Source organism: Oryzias latipes, chromosome 22, assembly GCF_053564925.1.
Source record: "Oryzias latipes strain Hd-rR chromosome 22, Olatipes_Hd-rR_3.1".
NCBI lineage: Eukaryota > Metazoa > Chordata > Actinopteri > Beloniformes > Adrianichthyidae > Oryzias > Oryzias latipes.
In genome coordinates, this window is record NC_136258.1 from 6582446 (window position 1) to 6600684 (window position 18239).

Here is an 18239-nt window from a genome sequence, read left to right on the forward strand (position 1 = left end):
ACTGAGTTAATCTTTGCTACTTGGTGGCTTGGCATATCAGCTGTGGTGGAAGGACAGGTGACGGTCACCAACTCTGATTTGTGACTAAACATGAACTCCTGATGACACAGGTGAGTTACATGATGGCGATGAGGATTAGAGTCAGCAGGCACAGGAAATTTAAACCTGGTGATCCTCCTGGGGGTTATTCCAGAAAGCACGTTTAAACTACCCTGACTTTAAGCCTGAACTCTGGCTGAAATCCGCCTGAACTTGCTTACTCTGTGTATGTCGGTTCCAAAATACTGGTTATGAGTTAGCCTAATTACCCTCGACTTGGCAACCCTGGGTTAATGCACGAGCACGTCAAGTACATAAAGACATTCTCAATGGATCGCCGATTTCTGGAGTCACCATGGAAACGCGTGGTGAAAAAAAAGAAAGCGCTACACTTCAGTGAGACGGAGTCGGAAATTTTAATGACAGCGTATGAAGATTATACGTCCATCAAAAAAGTAAAACGGCTGCATCAGCAAAAGAAAGAGTTTCTGCTTGTAGTAGAAGAACAGACATAGTAAACGGACGAGTTTTTTATCTCATTTCTATTTTCATTGTGACGCATATATACATACAACTAAATGTCATATTACTCCAATTCAATTAAATGTTTTTCCATCTTAATTTATTGTAATTCTTGAACTCTCGTATGTCTAAGTTTGAGCCTGCAGATATACTCATTTTTAGAACAATAAAATGAATGAAACTAAATGAATTTTCATCATGTAACCATGTACCATATCTCTGAATCTATCATTACACCACTACACAGTAGGGGTGCTATCTAAGCTCATCATCCTCTCCCTTCCTATCACTCATGGGGCAGAAAGAATTAGACATTGCAGGACAAAATAACTAGACAAAACACAGCAAAACAGCGAAGCAACTAAACACATTTGGTCAAAAACCCACACTTAAACCCAAATCCGTCCAGACAGGCAAAGGGAATGGTATCCCACAATCCCTTGCAGTGCCGATCTAACAGCGGCTCCAAAGTTACACCTACTTAATTGAATTAATTCGAATGAAAGTAAAATAAATGTCTGATAACTACGTGTTTTTTTTAATCTGACTTAACTAAAAATAATTGATTTATCTTAACTAAAGCAAATAATTAAAGTTGTATCAAAGTAAAAAAGTTTATCTTTCCAACATCCATATGTGGTCTTATCACCCTCTCATGGTGGAAAAAGTATTATCTGAGCTTCTTCATCCACTAAATCATCTTCAAATGGACACGCCATGCTGCTTCACCTCTCTGAAAACAAACTAACCTTCAACTAAACAGAGCATGAGCTGCCAGGGGAACTAAGCATACCCTGAAACATACCTCTGTTTTTAGAACCGAAAGCAGTGGTTGTACACTTCTTTAGCCTCAAACTTACTGTGGGAGCTAGCATAACCTGCTTTCTGGAATACCCCCCTCAGGCAGTGGAGCAAACAGTGTCTGACTGACAGTTTGCGTTCTTCATTTTGATCAAATGAAATACCTGAACTTTTATGTGAATGCGACCATTGATTGTACATAAGAACTGGACTGAGCGTTCCATAAATCTAATAGACTTCTATAGTCTATGGAATTTAGTCAAATAAAATTATGTGGTTTCAGGCCGAATGTTCTAAGGGCTTGATTGACAGATGGAAAGCTGTTTTTCAAATGGTAGGAGTGTAGGCTTCCACCAAGCTTACTCCTGATTGGTCAGAGAGGTTGCCATATATATGTTGACTCAGACTGACTAGGACCAATCACTGCTTACTGACGTCATCTGGTTCTAACATGGTGAGGGCCGTGTCATGATAAAGGGGGGCTGAATTGACTTTATTTGATTGACGCCAGAAAACCATTTCCCATGGTTACGTCACACTCATCCGGTCCAGTTCAATTTGCCCAACAGTCCCTGGTTAAAACGAGTCACTTAACTAGTACCTACAGCTTCTGGTTTGTTAAGGCTCTAATGGTTAACCATGGTAATGGTTACCTGCTGGCCTGTCTGCAGTGGTGTACAGTAGGTGCATGGGGAGTGTGGCACAGGTTGGGGACACTGCCGATGTTCTGGAAAATGTAGCAACATTTGCCATAGGAACCTTTATTTGTACACATTTAAAGCAACCCATCCTCTGACATTGTAAGCTGTATCACATGCATGTGAGTGACTTTGAAGACTGAAGTCAAGCACACACAGTAGCCTGACAATGATCATGGTAAAATGTGTATACTTATATAGTACTTTTCTTTAAGGCCAGATGTACTTTAGAGGTACAGTCCCATTCAAGCAGGCACACAGACATTCACACACTGATGGCACCTCCGCTGCCTAAAATTGGTGCCAACTTTCAATTCATTTCAATTCATTTTTATTTCTATATCTCAATATCTACCGCTTATTGTGTATTATCATAAAGAACATAAAATCATAGAATTCAATAATGCTGAATGGATTCCTAAATGATGACAGACCATCAACTTCCTTTAGCCTGAAGAAACAAACTGAGGTTTCAGAACATTTTACATTTATTTTGATAACATGATGTCCTGACATCGTCTTTTCTAATGTGCTAAAAAATGTGTGCAAATGATCTAATCCTAATCTTCATTAAAGGGCCTATTCCATGCATTTCTTAAACATTTCAGAGTAAACTAAGTCCATATATGATAATATATTAGCTTTGGCACACAAAAAAATGATTGTTTTAATGAAATATGAGTTATTCACGCAGCTCATGTTCCTAACAGGAAGTAAGACGACCCAACCTCTGAGGCACCACCTTTCACACCTCGTGGTTGCGACCCATTTCATGACATCAACCAGCCTCAGCCTCAGCCTCAGCAGTGTTTCTGCGTTTCGCCCACGAAAACAAACACCATCCAAACTTTTGGATAAAAAAAATATAAAAAAAATGGATGTGCATATTGTGCAAATATGAAAGCGCTTAGCCGATCCCCGCCAGCTCCACGGAGAAAGTGGGTGTGTTTTAGCCTAAGGGTGGGGTTAGCAGCACAGACTCTTCCTGGAAGGGGCAATTCCTCACTTTGCGATGTCACAATTTGAGGACACATTCATTTTTGTGGATTGGGAGGGGATTGTACTCAGAGAGAAGGGTTTTAGAGGAGCGCTCAGAGATGCTCGAATAGATGAAAATACCACTCACTTTTTTCCGTAAGGAATAAACATTATAATAAACTTAAAAGCTCAAAAAACTGATTTTACGTGACGTTGGCCCTTCAAGTAATCAACTATAGTTGAAGAAAAAAAAGAAAGATCTTGGAAGACTGAGAAAATAGTTTACATTTTTCCTACAAAAAAGTATGAACATGTACTTTTTGGAAAAAATGTCAAATTAAATTTTAGTTTATTCATTTGTATAGTGTATAGTGTATAGCAAACTCAAAGTTTCTAGATCGATTGTTTCTGTTCTGTTTCTGTTTGTATTGCTTATCTTAAGAAAGCTGTGGGAATCCTGGAATTGCGCCTGCAACACAAAACAAAGGAGAAAAAAAAAACTTTTTCAATGTGGTAAAAAAAAAACACATAAAAGCTGGTGCTGAAAATGAAAAAAAAGGGCAAAACGGATGCGATCTGTGCAGCTCAGAGTTTTGCAGGCAGACAGACGGACTTAGTCTGTGCAGAGTTGAAGGTCAGTATGAAAAGAACACTATGAGATAAAAGATTTTGGCTGGAAAACGATCCACCCGTACAGAGAACATGGAGACAAACTTCTAACAAATGCTGCATTTATGTACAGTAGGCGGATCCTCAACCCCCTCCACCTCCACCCCCACTGTCATGGTTGGATTATCAGACCAGCAGGTGGAAAAGATTAAACCTCCAGCGGCCTAGAGAACAACACATTGCAGCTGTTGATGGACGGAGGGGGTTTCAATACTGTTAGTGTTGTCCCAAAATCTGACAAATGGGATGTACCCCCAAACAACCAACCCCCCCCCCCACACACACACACACCATATTCCGTGCCAGCACAGGGGCTGGACATTAGAATCAGAAGTGTTTCATAACATAGCCAAGTCGTGAATTAGGATTCCGTCTTCAGCCAATTTCCCGCCAGTGGAGCAGCCACAATCACTGAACCCCCATTTCACTGAAATGGGACCACTTTTCTTTTCTCCAATAAATACATACATAGCCATACATAAACATCAAGTTTAAATCTGACAGAGGAAAAGCAGAGAGACAGCAAGGTCTGCAAACCGCTCCAACCTGTTTGGAGGCTTATATGACTCATGACCCGCGAGTAATTTTATGCCATAAATTGAGCGTCGGAGCGCCTTTTGACATGGTGGGTTCATTTTGTCCCGGAGCTCTCAGTAGTGTGAGTTTTGTTGATAAAATGAGCGGTTATGTAGCAGTGGCTTTAAGCGCTGACTTCTGCCATAAGCCGCACCCCACTCACGGACTTTGGCTCGCAGTTGATGAGCTGTCACTCTGGAGCGGAATCCACGAGCGATCCGAGTCCAGGAAGTTTAAACTAAGAGTTCTAAGATTTTATTTAGAAATATATTCAAAACAAGGATTGGTCTTTAATTAAAGAAACCAAACAAAGTTTAGACTATTTCTCATCCAGAGTTCCGGTCTTCCATTTCTCACTCTGTAACTCCTTTGGCGCAGATGTTTTTCATGCTTCAGGTCTAATTACCGGGTTTTATGACGGGAGACCCAACAGAACTTGAGTTGCAGCTCATAGACATGAGTCAAGTAAGCCACCAGAAATCAGTCGGAGCTGTTTACAGCGCCAGGACGGCCTTAGGTTGATGTCATGAAATGGGTGGCACCCACACGGAGCACAAGGCGGCCCCTCACTTCCAGGTCGAAAAATTAGCTGCAAAAATAACCCAGATTTTATAAAAAATGCATTTTTTGTGTCTCAAGAGTAATACTATCATATATGTAGATATACCGTAGTTTACATGACAGGCTTAAGAAAAGTACGATACAGGCCCCTTAAAAAAAACATTGAAGGATCCCTGAACTCTTGCTAATTCTTTATAATCACTGTAACCCTCTCATTACATAACAACCAAAGAACTTGCAGCTGGACTCCAGCCTTAATCGACCCATAAAACTATTGTGTTTAAGGCAGCGAAGCAAAACTCTGCCGACTCTGATGTAACAAGCTCAATAGATCTAAGTTGTGTCCACATTCCCACCCTAACCCCTACGTAGTGCACTGTACAGAGTGTTTGCCATTTTGTAGTGCTGTCCGAATCTAAAATTCCAAATTCAAGTGCCCTAGAAATTTCCCAGAAGTCGCTGCGAAAAACCAGTGTGCATCGATGCTCACTACATCGGCGAATATGGACCACAAAGCATTGTGTCGGAACAATTTTTGCCAAAAATAATGTCTTTAAATGTATGTAAAAAAAATAAACCATCAAAGTTTTTATCTTCAGAAGACAGTGGACTCATAAATAATCGTCACAAAACGCTCATTTCTAGTAGATTTTTAACTCTGTGACATAAACGACGTCATATGCGCCGTTTATTAAAAAGTGAGCGGGGTGTCTGAATTGCTTTTAAAATTCACGGCACTACATAGTGGTGCATTGTTAGGGGTTAGGGTGGGAATTCTCAGAGAGATTCCTGCACGTGCTCAGTCTCTCTCTGCTCTGCAGCAGTTATTACGTTTGTGGGTGAAACACCGAGGTCTGTTTTTGTCTTTTTTTTGTCGTTTGCCAAACAAATTGACTTGAAAAAACAAAAAAAAAAGCCCAGTTTTGCTTCTAATCAGTCACTTCTGCATTGGTCTCACTCTGGTCCGTCCTCGTGTCTAGTTGGAAGCTGCACATCTGCAGAGCGTGATCGACCTAACACCTCAGAAGCAGTGCTGACAATAGATGGTGTAAAACTTTCCTACCTGTTGAGTTTGAAGTCGGGGGAGAAGATGAGCTTTCCAGGATGGTCCACTGACCTCCACATGAGGCCCAGCATCAGGATCTCCAGCCAGCAGCACTTCAACAGGTGGATTTGGTCTGCTAAGCTCAGCTCTATAAAACCTGGAGGTAAAGACGGGAAAAAAAACCTGAAGATGATCGCACAGATTCCTCTGACTCCACGCAAGTCGGTCTGAAGTTTCTTATAGCTCATATAAACATTTTCAAATCCAAGAGATGCAGAAAACCACACGCTGTCATGTTCATCTCAAACTGGCTTGAGCATTAGAAGTCCCAAATCGATGTTTCCGACCTGACCTTTTTGGATCAGTTTTTGCTCAGGGAACTTGTTTTTAGTGGAAAACTATTTGAAACCCATCTGAAAATGGAACTGTTTCAGGGCTTTGTTCAGGAGAGGAGGATAATCTGGAGGAGTCAGAAGAGGAGCGCCTCATAAACCTTCTGTAAGTCTTTGTGTTTGGTGATAGGCTCTACCACAGCTTAGCTCCTCTAACCAGTTCCTGGGATACCCCCCGCCCCCTTAGGAGGGGCAAGGACTCATCTTTTACCCCATTGCCCCTTTAGACAAACACAGTAATGAAAAGTATTTCACATTCTTTGGTCTAAAGACATTTCTGCTTCCAGGAGCTACTTTTATTTGCAGAAATATTCAATTTACGACTAAAAAAGGGCTTCTGTTGAATTCACTCCAACACTCTTTCAGTCATAGAACATTTAAATGTTAAATCTGACATTCCACTGAGAGGCATCTGCTCTCAGAGGTGAACTTCAGCCCATCAAGGGGCTGATGAACAGCTTGGAAAGCGCCCATCACATTTCTGGGGCGCATCAACAAACATCATAACTCAGAGGTTCAGACCGTTCCTGAGTTCTGGCCCACCTGGATCGACGCTGCTTCCAGAACCTTCCCTCTGTGCTGCAACAAGACTGAAAGCTTCAGGTCATCTACTGCAACCACAGCCCCACCACACAGCAAAAACTAAAGATCTTACAAGACATATTTGTCAAAATTCACACACACACCGGAGAGGACCTTTTTTTTTCTTTTTAACTCATCCATAAACAGAAAGCTGTCCAGCACATGTCCTCATTTGATGCAGGACATTGATGTGAACATTCAGGTCTTCACAGATCTGAGGAAGATTTATGAGAAACCAGCTTCAGAATATTTTCAGAAGGTTTGTTTTCTGTTAGAAAGAATCAGAAAACTGGTACTACCTGTTCTTATAAAAAACCTGAAGTCTGACAGAAGCAGAACGCTATTTGGTGTTTGAACACTGGCAGCTTTGGTCCTGTTTTTATTTTTCTAGAGAGATTTGGTGGATTTTAAGGTTGAAAACTTGGTTAGTTCATGGTAATTCTAATGCTCTGCTCAGGTCAAACCCTGTGTTAGTTAAGACCTCCTCACCTCTAGACCCCTTGCAGCGATGCCACGCGCACTGTTGCTCGCCATTTTGGGAGTAAAGCACACATTCTTTTGATACATCCGAAAGGTAGAATCTGTGACTCTGGTGTAGAGAGATAGCCACCAAACCTCATCGTGGCACACATGTGTTGCTGTGGGTTGTCACAACAGAAAAACTACAAATTCAAGCGTCTAATTTTACCGATTTGTGTGTGATAAAATGGCTCGCCCCAGTCAAACGGGAAGGGTGGCGGCCTGCAGATGTCAGCAGACGTGAACATTCTGTGTCAGGTAGGCCTACGGTTACACATATCAGTTGTCTTAAAAGTCATACATCTTGGGATGGGTACTGTTTGGGTCTTATCTGTACCAAAACGTGACGTTTGAAATGGTGTCGGCTGAAACCGGCGCGTTTTGTTTTTGTGGTTTTAGCAGTGATCAAATAGCCAAACACAGAAAAGCTTTGTTGTAGTTGTGTTGGGCATGCCTCCTCCACCTGCTACTCATTCAAACAATCAACACCTCCACACCTGCTGGCCATCAAGGACACCATTTATTCCTGAGGAGGACCCCCACCCAGCGCCAGATTATTGTTCACCTGGTTGTAACAAGCTTCGGCTACTAACATTCATCTGCACCGAAGATCTACTAAAATCTAACTTTTGCATGATCCCTTCCAGAAACCCCATCCTATTAGCCTGTCTGTCTGTCTGCCTGCCTGCAAGTCTCTCTGCCAGCCGTGTCTCATCCTCTCTTCAGCCAAGACATGATAAACCAATTCACTTGCACCAGTTTGTGTCCGCATTTGGATTCAGGGAAAAGCTTGATAACCTGGGTTGGTTCTGATCTCTGACAGTGGAGTGGACGCGACAGAATACCGACACGATAATGAGCCGCGGCTCAACCTCTGTTTGACTATTACAATTTGATTCCCAAAATGGTGGAGTGGACATTTATGCCGGCGCTGTGACTTCACATGCAAGGGGGGGTCTATTCATGGTTTGGGAACTAACCTCTCTGGATGTCAAGTTCCCTGGTTACCACTACCAAGATTCCTATCACACTCCCCAAATCATGGGCTTTGCTTCAGTTTGGTTCAGCTACTTTGGTTTATTTTATTTTGGTTGGTGGTCTTCCTCTTATTAGTATTTTTTCCTCGGTAACGGAGTTCCCATCTCCTGCAGATGCACGCTCCACCTGAACCTCACAGTGACCATCTGTCCCTCTGTGAATTAACACAATCTAATCTTCCTTTTTTGATGAAATTACATGTGATCTTTGGAAATGACAGAACAGCAAAGAGACATTTCTCTAAATGATGTCACTGAGGAAACATGCACCTCTGCATTTTGCAGGCAGTGCCTTGCTCAACAGCCCATGCCTCAGATCTTTTGTAGATCACACAATGTAGTCATTTTCACTTCCCGGTGAAAGCAAGAAAAAAAAAAAAATCAGGAAAAATATTCATAAAAACACTTCTGAGAAAGCGTTTCTTATTCCGAGCTTGAGCCTTTGTGAAGCCCTCACATTAACATCTCCTGTGAAGATACCTGCTGGGCGGAAAAACGGAGGAGAGAGGGGGAGAAGACACAAGGAAGAGCAAGGAGGACAGACGTGGAAAGATTAGAAGGGATGCAGAGAAAAGGAGCAAATGGTGCAGAATGAAGAAAAGCCACTTTGACAAGAATACGAAATAAAAAACGGATGCAGCTGCAGGAGTTTAAACCAAAACCAGAGGACAGAACTCCATCTGCTGAACAGTTTCAAAGTCAAACCATTGAACCCAGCATGACTCACCTATTAATATGTTCATTATGATTAATTGCATAACTTCTTGCAATCAACTGCGATTGATGACATTGCTGACTGCAATATGTATTGATGTATTCAAAAGTGTTTGATTGAAAAGATCTCATTTGGAAAGGGGAGATGATATTGTTTGCTCTGACGCTACACTCAGAATTTTACTGTCACTGTCTGAGCAACAGCCTGTTAACACCTATTCAACAACGACAACCAACAAATGATGGATTTTTTTTTTTTTATCAGAGACAGTCGGTGTTTTGTGATAGCCGTCCTCAGAAAAAATAAATAAATAAACTGAATAAAATAAAATCACATGTAGGATTTTCTTTGTGTGACTTTTTAGTCTGTATGTTTCAACAAAATGATAAAATACACGTTTGATGCATTTATGTATGTAGTGGGAATGTACGTATTAATGGTTTGGGAAATAATAGTCAATCATTTTCTGCTCAACTGGAATCCACATTTTGGCTCCTAAAGTATCTTTAACGACAGCAGTGAAAGTCAAAACTTTGTCTTTATAAGAACCATGACTGTCTGTATTCTGATCCTGATGAATTCAGTTACGGGCTGGCCCAGTAACTTATGCATAATAGCTGTCTTTTGGCAAATGTTTCTACATTAACTTAAGTTTCTTTTTTTTCCTTCAAATTTCTTCTCCAAGATCAGTCGGAAAAAAACTTTTTTTTGCTAAAACAGATGGCTTTCGTTGTTTAAAGCTGAATATTTGAATAAATTGTCTAAAGTTTAAATCCAGTTTTCTTAAGCCTAAATGACTTCTTGTTTCATAACAATCATAAGTTTATAAAAGTGCTTACTCTAGATCGTAGTTTTCTTTGTGTCATAAATCTGTAAAACATGAGCTCAGCTGAGGCATCAGCTGTGTCAGATTAAAGAAGATGGTGTGTATATATCGCCTTTAACCCTTGTGCTATATTAGGCACTTTAACATTGGGAGTTGGGTCATCTAGACCCACTAGACAGTGCTCTGAACCTTTTTTCTTCAATGATTTGTGATCCTCACTGGTGTCCATGGATTACATGAAATCTTTCCACCTTTATCCACCTTTGTCATGGTAGGGAGAACACGTCAATGGAAGGGTGGGGTCATCTAAGATAGCACAAGGGTTAAGGTTTAAACTATGTACACGTTCCAGAACACGCTGAACGTGGGTTTTGGAAGGCACTATTACCATAAGGTGATCCCACAGGTCTGTTGCTACCAGCGTATGCACCTACAGTTGGAAGAGTCTTGGTGAGAAATGTCAAAGCGGTGACTTTTTTTCTCTTATCTTTATTCAGAATAATGAAAGACTTAGTGTCATAGAATTGTAGACGGGCACAAACTGCAATTATTAATTTCTCTTTTATGATCAATTTTCAACCAGTTGGCACTTCTGTGTTTTGGAAAGGACGCTACCCAAAGGTTCACCACCAAATCTGAGCCCCTATATCAGGGGTGCCCAAATTCAAATAAACTGGACTGGCTTCGTAAAAATTAATGAATATTAAAAAAAAGAGCCAAAAGAGCCAGTCTTTTGAACGGCTCTTTGAAATGAACTAATCCAAAGGATTCAGCTCCCGAGAAAATCAATAAATCCCATCATAAAAAGGTTATAAATAAGGCTTTGGATTACTGCTCAGGACAAACTATGTGCACAGTCCTACAAAAGGGGTCACGGGAGGACAGAAAGGCTCTGGTACAACACCTGCTCACTTCTCTGCGCACCAGAAACTATAAGTTCACAACAGTTGGTCTGCCTTTGGGTTTTAGGGCCCAACCCTTTACCTCAGTGTTCAGAGACTGTAAAAGACTTTTAGATCCAAATAGAGGATTGGAACAGAATTACAAAAAGTACATTAAAATGGTTACCAGCATCAAATAATGAATGTCTGAAGAGCACAATAATGTATTCATTAGGGCTGGACATGATCATTCATTAATCATATGTTAATGTGAGTAATTGAACTGTTTACGTCAAACTATTCTAACGGGATGGATAACAAACTGAAGTTACATTTCAGTGTGTTTCTTCTAAAACGTGAAGTATCACGTTTATGGAATGTGAAAACTAATGAAGATTGCTGATGAAGAGCAGTGAGAGTAGAGTCACAGGTTCATCTTACCTGGGATCTTCTTGGCCCAGCTGATCATGAGAACCAGCTCCTTGTCTGCCAGGTTGGTGAGCGACATCATCATGCTGGCCTCAGTGAAGGGCTTCTTGAGGTCCTCCATCAGGTAGATCTCTGGAGGCTCCGCCTCCATGATGCGGGAGATGAACTCCTCTGGGCTCATGGACGGACGATGAGTGTGGTTTGACTGCGGGAGGGGAGGGCCCCCTGGCAATGGGGAAAAAGGTATCCCCAGACTGAAATGGCGCTGGGTCCGAGGACCCATCCTGACCCGGACCAAGCCCCTCCCTGCCGCCTCCCGAGGCTGGAGTCCCCCTCGGCGGTGTCGAGCTCCTCTGTAGCTGCAGCGTTCGCGGCGCACACCTGGAGGATCGGGGACAGGCGAGTTAAAGGTGAATCAAAATGGCAAAATGACAAATCAGCGTTACAAATATTTTTAGTCACTGGAAAAACAGAGAACATTGGGAGGTTCTGCAAGACCGTAGAATCCCTGCAGGTTGCTTTCAGATAAACCTTTATTTTTTTTATTTTAACATTGTCTTGGCTAGATAAAGTGTAAAAAATAATAAAAAACTTTTAATAATTTAAATTACTTTGAAAGAAATTGACATGCAAGCGTTAAACAGGAGTTTTCACAAACACCTGCTTCACCTGAAGAGGGTTGAAAAGCAGTTATGAGGTTCCAAAGAGGGCTGTACTGTGGTGTAGTTCAAATCTGTGTTCAAAATTTTGCATGTTCTCCCAATGTAGGCAATAATTTGCATCATAAGTAAGTTGGTCTATGACAGACTGGGGACCTGTCCAGGATGTCCCCCGCCTTCGCCCATGAGTGGCCGGGATAGGCTCCGGCAGCCCCGTGACCCCCAAAGGGACAAAACGGCTTTAAGGATAGATGACTGAATGAAGGAATGAATGAAGTCAGTTGGTGACTCTGAAGGTGCTTACACATCGGCTGCGTCAACTTGCGTTTAAGCGGCCACGTCCAATGGAAAGTCCATGTAAACCAGCGTTTACCAGAATTATGGTCCTCCACGTGCGGATCGCGCGTGATCGTCTGTCACTACGCAAGTTTTTAAGTCCGGTCGCAGACCCTACATACAGATGGGGTTGAACAGGTTGAACTTGGCAACGCAGCACTGTAATCAATCAGGGACACGGACTTGGTGGTAGCGTGTGTGTGGCGTACGCTTTAAAACACGGAAGTACCAATTGTTGTAGACACAAAGGATCACAAAGGAGAAATTAATAATTGCGGTTTGCGCCTAATCTGATTAATATAACTCCAAGACGGATATTTTTAGGAACAGAACTGTGAAAACAAAAAGGCTGGAGCAAGATTTGGGGGATTTGTACCGCTTTGACATTTCGCCCTTGAGGCTCTACAGTCGTGGTGCAGCGGTAGGGCGGTCGACCTATGATCGTAATATTGCAGGTTCAAATCCCGCCTTGCACACCCATGAGTCGATGCATCCTTGGGCAAAACACTGAACCCCACCTTGCCTCTGTTGGTAGGCGGGCGCCTGTGTTGGGCAGCAGAGCAGAGAAGAATCCCCCTCCCTGCTGCTACCAGCGTGTCTGGCACTGGTCCGATGTGTACACACCCGGCTGAATACGCCAGCCGGTGTGAATGCAACATCACTTGTCCCTTGGTGTGAACGTGTGTGGTTGTAAGTCTCTGTTTGGCCCCCGCAATACTAGCAATTCATCCAGGGTGAGTTCCGTCTTTACCCAACTGTGGCTGGGATAGGCTCCAGCAACACCGTCATCCTTTGGTTAGGGGACTACAGGATTTCCTTTTTCGCCTTCATAGTGTCCTTGGCCAGTTTCCTCAATTGTAAGGCAGATAGAATGAGACTTAACACCTCCAAGTTTAAGGCCAGTGGTTCTCCACAGGATTACGCCAGTTTTTCTTCCGTAGGTGGAGAGAACTGTAAGTGGAGGAATATAAATATCTTGGGGTCTTGTTCACAAGTGAGGAAATGATGGAAAGTGTGATAGACAAGTGGATAGATGGAATTGCTATTTTGGTCCATGGTAGCCCTGCACAATAAAGTGTAAATGTATAGTTATCAAGCTGTGCTATACGCATTTTGCAAAAGTCGGCGAAAATTGCTATACATGGTTACTTTAAATGTGTTAGAACAATCTTATGGCAGCTTGAAGTATTTAAGCTGCCATGGGGGCAGATGTGGTAGCGTGGTTGACCTCTCACTGGAATCTTGTAGGTTTGATTTCCGCCTATAGTCAAAGCATCCTTGGGCAAGACACTGAACCCCACGGTGCCTCTGGTGAAGCCATCAGTGTGAATGAATGAATATGTACTTGATTGTGGGACTGTGACTGTAAAGCGCTTTGTAAAGGGCTATACAAGTGTACATACTTTACTATTTAACAAATCAAATAAATCCCTTTATGAAATATACCAATCACAGCAAGAAGAGCCTGTTTTGAATCCCAGATTTTTTTCTGGCACTCTTGGTCCACCCACAGACCAAAAACATGCTAGTGAGACAAAATGTTGGTCTTCACATCTCCATGCACTGGTAGGCTTTTATGACTAAGGAAAATAAACCTACCGCACTTCATCATCCCCACTTCATAACATTTGCGCAGGCGGCAGGCCTGGCAGCTTTTACGGCGGTTCTTGTCAATGGTGCACTGATTCGTGGCTGGACATATGTAATCGTTGTGACCTGATAAAAGAAGAAAAAAGAAAGGTTAACTGATGGTTAAAGGCAAACAGGGGGAATGAGCAGGAACAACAATGGAAGTCGTACCCTGGATACTCCTCTTAAAAAAAGCTTTGCATCCTTCACACGACCAAACCCCATAGTGGTACCCAGAGGCATAATCGTGACACACGGCACAGAAGTGCATGTCAGCTTTCCCTGCAGAGGGAGAACACGAGGGGGGTTTCATGTCTTCCACTCCTATGTCCGATTTCCTCCCCAGCAGCTTGTTGCAGCTGATGACAGAAGGGCAGGATAGAGACAAACTGAGGGAAAGAAAGAACCTGATCTTCAGAGTTTTAGTCGTTCAATCATTAGTCCTCTGCCATCTGAAGTCTCCACAGGACCAACAACAGTGTTGTTAAAGCCACCAACCATTGCTGGAAAAGGTAGCGTAGGTACATAATACTACAAAATGCAAGTTCCTTATAATTCATGAATCAGTCCAAAGGAGTCACAGACGTTTAAAATTAGAGAGAAATATTTCCTTTCAGTTATGAGAAATAATCCAAAGTCCAAAAAGCAGAAATAAATATGTCATGCGGCTTAGAGGAACACAGAATTACACAAAAAATGTGAGCAGAACAAAGCATCACAAGAAAAATACACATATAAAAGTTGTAAGACTAAACCTCCTGTAGGCTCCTCCTAATTCAAAGCTCACAACAAACATGTTTTTGGATAATTAATCTTTTCTTTGTTGTTTTTTAGAATCCACAGTCAAGACTAACCAAAGGTTTTATTTAAACCTGGTCTTGCTGCCTACTCTGATCTCTGTGTCTGAGACAACATCGTTCACTGAACAGATCAGATCTGAGGACGGCTCACATCTGTCGTTACTGACACACTTCACTGCAGGATATCTAAATGTTATCCTTAGTTTCAATGGCTATGTCCGAATTCCCAACCTAATTCCTATAGAGCACTGCTTTCGCCATTTTGTAGTGCTGTCCAAATCTACAATTCCAAAATCGAGTGCCCTAGAAATTGCAAAGAACCTGTGTGCATCGATGCGGCGAATATAGACCGCAATGCATTTTTTCGGAATAATTTGTCAAAAAATCTATTTAAATGTTGTTGTTTTTTAAATAAATCGTCAACGTTTCTATCTTCAGAACACAGTGGACTCATAAACAATCAAAATCAAAACGCTCATATTAATTAAATTTTAACTTTGTGAAACCAACGACGTCATATTGCCATTTATAAAAAAATTAAAAAATAAAAAGTAGTGAGCATTGTGTCCAAATTGCTTTTAAAATTCAGGGGGCTAGATAGTGCAGCAGTATCTAGTTTTTCATTAGTTAGGGGTTAGGGTGGGAATTTGTACACAACCAACGTCAATTTTCAGTCACAAATGCACTGTTTTGTAGAAAAAGATGCACGCCTGTTTCTGACTCCACCCCCTTAAACTTCAAACAAATTAGATCATTTGTAAATTTTGTTTTATTTTTAATCCCAAATAAACCCTTCAGCTATGTGATTTTTAACAAAATGGACGTAAAGTTTCTTTGTTCTCTGCTCTGCAGGTGTCTGTTTCGCCTTCTCAGCTCTTACCTGTTGGGGTTGATGTTGTGGACTTTAGGCTCCAGCCAGGCAGCGTGGGGGGTGGGCTCATTGTAGACGATAGGCTGGGTGCAATGCAGAGTCAGGGAAGGCACGTTATGACTATGGGAGGGCCAAAAGGCTGAAGGGCTGAGGGGGGGGCACAGCGAGGAGGGACTGTCAGTCAGCGGCGGTCTGCTGTAGCCCAGCACAGATGGACTATAGAAGGTCAACGGTCCAGGCCCGTTCCCATAGTCATGGCTGCTGTCCGTGTATGGAGAGGGAATGCAGACAGTGTGGCTGTCCATGCCTGGGGGGGGGCTGTACATGGCAGGCAAAAGCCCTGGGGAGTGGGGCCTCTCTGGTGCTTTGCTGGCATCTACCTCTTGGAGCTGGAGCAACGTTAACGGGTCATTATTCAGCCCAGGGGAGGACGCCATGCCGTAGACAGGTTCCACTGCTAGTTCTGAGTGTGGAGTCGGCCGGTGCTGCTGCTGCCTCTACTGCATGATTGTTGGAAAGTCAAATCCTGTAGGACAAAAAGGACAAACACTGGTGATGTATACAACGTCTAAAACATTTTGGAAATTCTCATAAAGACAACAGATGGATTAGGAAGCCTTTAGAGATGTCACTCTGGTGCATTTAACTTCCAGACTGGCATCAAACTCAAGGCATACTTTTATCGTTTATTTATTGAGGCAGAACTGACGAGTCAGAGAAATAATCTGTCCATCAGACTGTGAGATTTGATGGACTAGATGATCCTATGGAACCAGACCTCCAGTGTGTCTGGTAGTCTCATCACTGATGTGAGGATTACTGTACTTCAAGGTGTTTTGGACTTTTGCACTTGAGGTACTACTTCAGCGTGATCCATAGACTGTATAAAAAAATGAACTGAGTGACCCCTCCCCCTTGGTGTTCCAAACAGAACGTACCAGCTGGTCCAAAAAAGCTAAAATCCCATTAGACTTCTGTTGAGAAATAAATGGCTGTTAGGGGGACATTAGGGTTGGTTGTCACAATTTTTACTTATCTATGAAATCCTCATCTTCGAATTATCTTTCGGCAGTAATTCCTACATAAAATAAATACTTAAAAGCTTTAAATGTGTATGTCTTTTACTCTCAGAAGAGTCATCATAACAAAAAGTAATATCTCATAAAAGACATCCTGATACAAAGTGAAACCAACCCCATCACCTCTTTGACCCATTACCCTCTAAGAGGCGATACAGGTCACTACAGACCAAAACAATAGACTAAGACACACTTTCTACCCCAGAGTCATCTCAGCCCTAAATGTAGATATACATTTGCGCTTTATTTAGATATATCTTGTTGCTTTTTGAGACTTTTTGGTACTTTTGTCATATCTTGTTTTTGCCGGCTTTATGCACAAGGGAGTTGTGGCTTAATTTAGTTGTACCTATACAATTACATTAATTCTATTCCATTCTAGAAGGTCTTGACCTGAGAAGCAGAAATTTTATTCCTCCCACTGTGAGTTTGATGCCAAAATAAGTTTCTTGACAAATTCTAAAACAGTTTTGATTGAATCTGACTATGGATGACCAAGGCCAAATCCAAACCTTTCCCCTACAGCTTCTCCGTACCCCTACATTTAGCCCTCGAAACAGAAAGTTATGAAAAAATAGTGTCTTCTAATACGGATTTCACTCCAAATCCGGAGTGATGGTAGAAATGTCATTTTTTAATATTGTATAGTGGACTGCAAAATGCATTATAAAAATGTATTTAACTTTGAATTTAAATTGCAAAACGCATTTTGATTTGATTATGGAATCAAGCGGCTGGATGGCTCAGTTGGCTGTGGGAATAATTGGCATGTGGGAAACCAGGGGGTCTGAGTCCCTTAGTGCTGGCCCCCAGCCCAGATAAAATACAGGGTTGTGTCAGGAAGTGCATCTGGTTAGTGAAAGCTGATTCGCTGTGGAGACCCCTGAAGAGATATCCCCAAAGGTGAACAACAATATTTGAATGATGGCATTAAAAAGCAATCGATTTTGCTTTTATTCGATATTTTTTAAATTCCTTTAAATTGCCTAATTCATGACATACCCTTTTAAATTGCAAAATGCATTTTTTTAATTGCAAGCTTGAATTGCATTTTGAACATCAACTGAGAATTTAATATTAATTTGAGTTGTAGGTGAAATAAAACCTTTGATAACCAAAGGTGTTGTAAATAAAGTTTTCTAACATTTATCTACCATTTGGTTGATCAGGCAGTTAAAGGGTTAAATACAGTGTTATTGAGCTGTATTAACCTTCAAATACAACATTACTGACAAATAATGACATTGTTCCTGTTCAAATATGTAACTAATTTATGCTGATCTCTTTTTGAAGACATTTTATTTTTTTGCTAGTTGTCATGTCTGTATTTTTTCCTGACCAGTCACTGAAAAGAGTTTCCGTCTCATCAGACTTGCCATTTCTGCTGTCATTTAGAAAAGACTAAACACGTTTTTTTTTTTTTATCATATTAAATCTTACGATCCACCAAGTGGAACACTTGTTCCACTCAGTATTTCATCGTTTCAAGGACACTGAACACCACATTAAAAAAACATGAGATAATGTTGTTTTCTCTGCTAAGTGAGTCAAAGGTCAAAACCCTTTTTGCTTCATGATTGACTGAAAGCAGCTAT

The 18239-nt window shown here is 41.6% G+C and overlaps 1 protein-coding gene across 6 annotated transcripts in view; it reads right to left on the reverse strand.

The window, feature by feature from the left end:
* The window catches only part of esr2b (estrogen receptor 2b), an 83525-nt gene that overhangs the window by 26085 nt on the left and 39201 nt on the right, over positions 1-18239 (reverse strand). For 3 of the 6 annotated variants that reach the window (XM_020713362.3, XM_020713361.3, XM_020713363.3), the window contains exons 2-6: positions 15575-16091; positions 14066-14283; positions 13865-13981; positions 11283-11651; positions 5908-6046 (exon numbers count right to left, since the gene is read on the reverse strand). In XM_020713362.3, the coding sequence (XP_020569021.1) occupies positions 5908-6046; positions 11283-11651; positions 13865-13981; positions 14066-14283; positions 15575-16002 (1271 nt within the window). In that variant the 5' untranslated portion in view covers positions 16003-16091. 6 annotated transcript variants of the gene reach the window in all.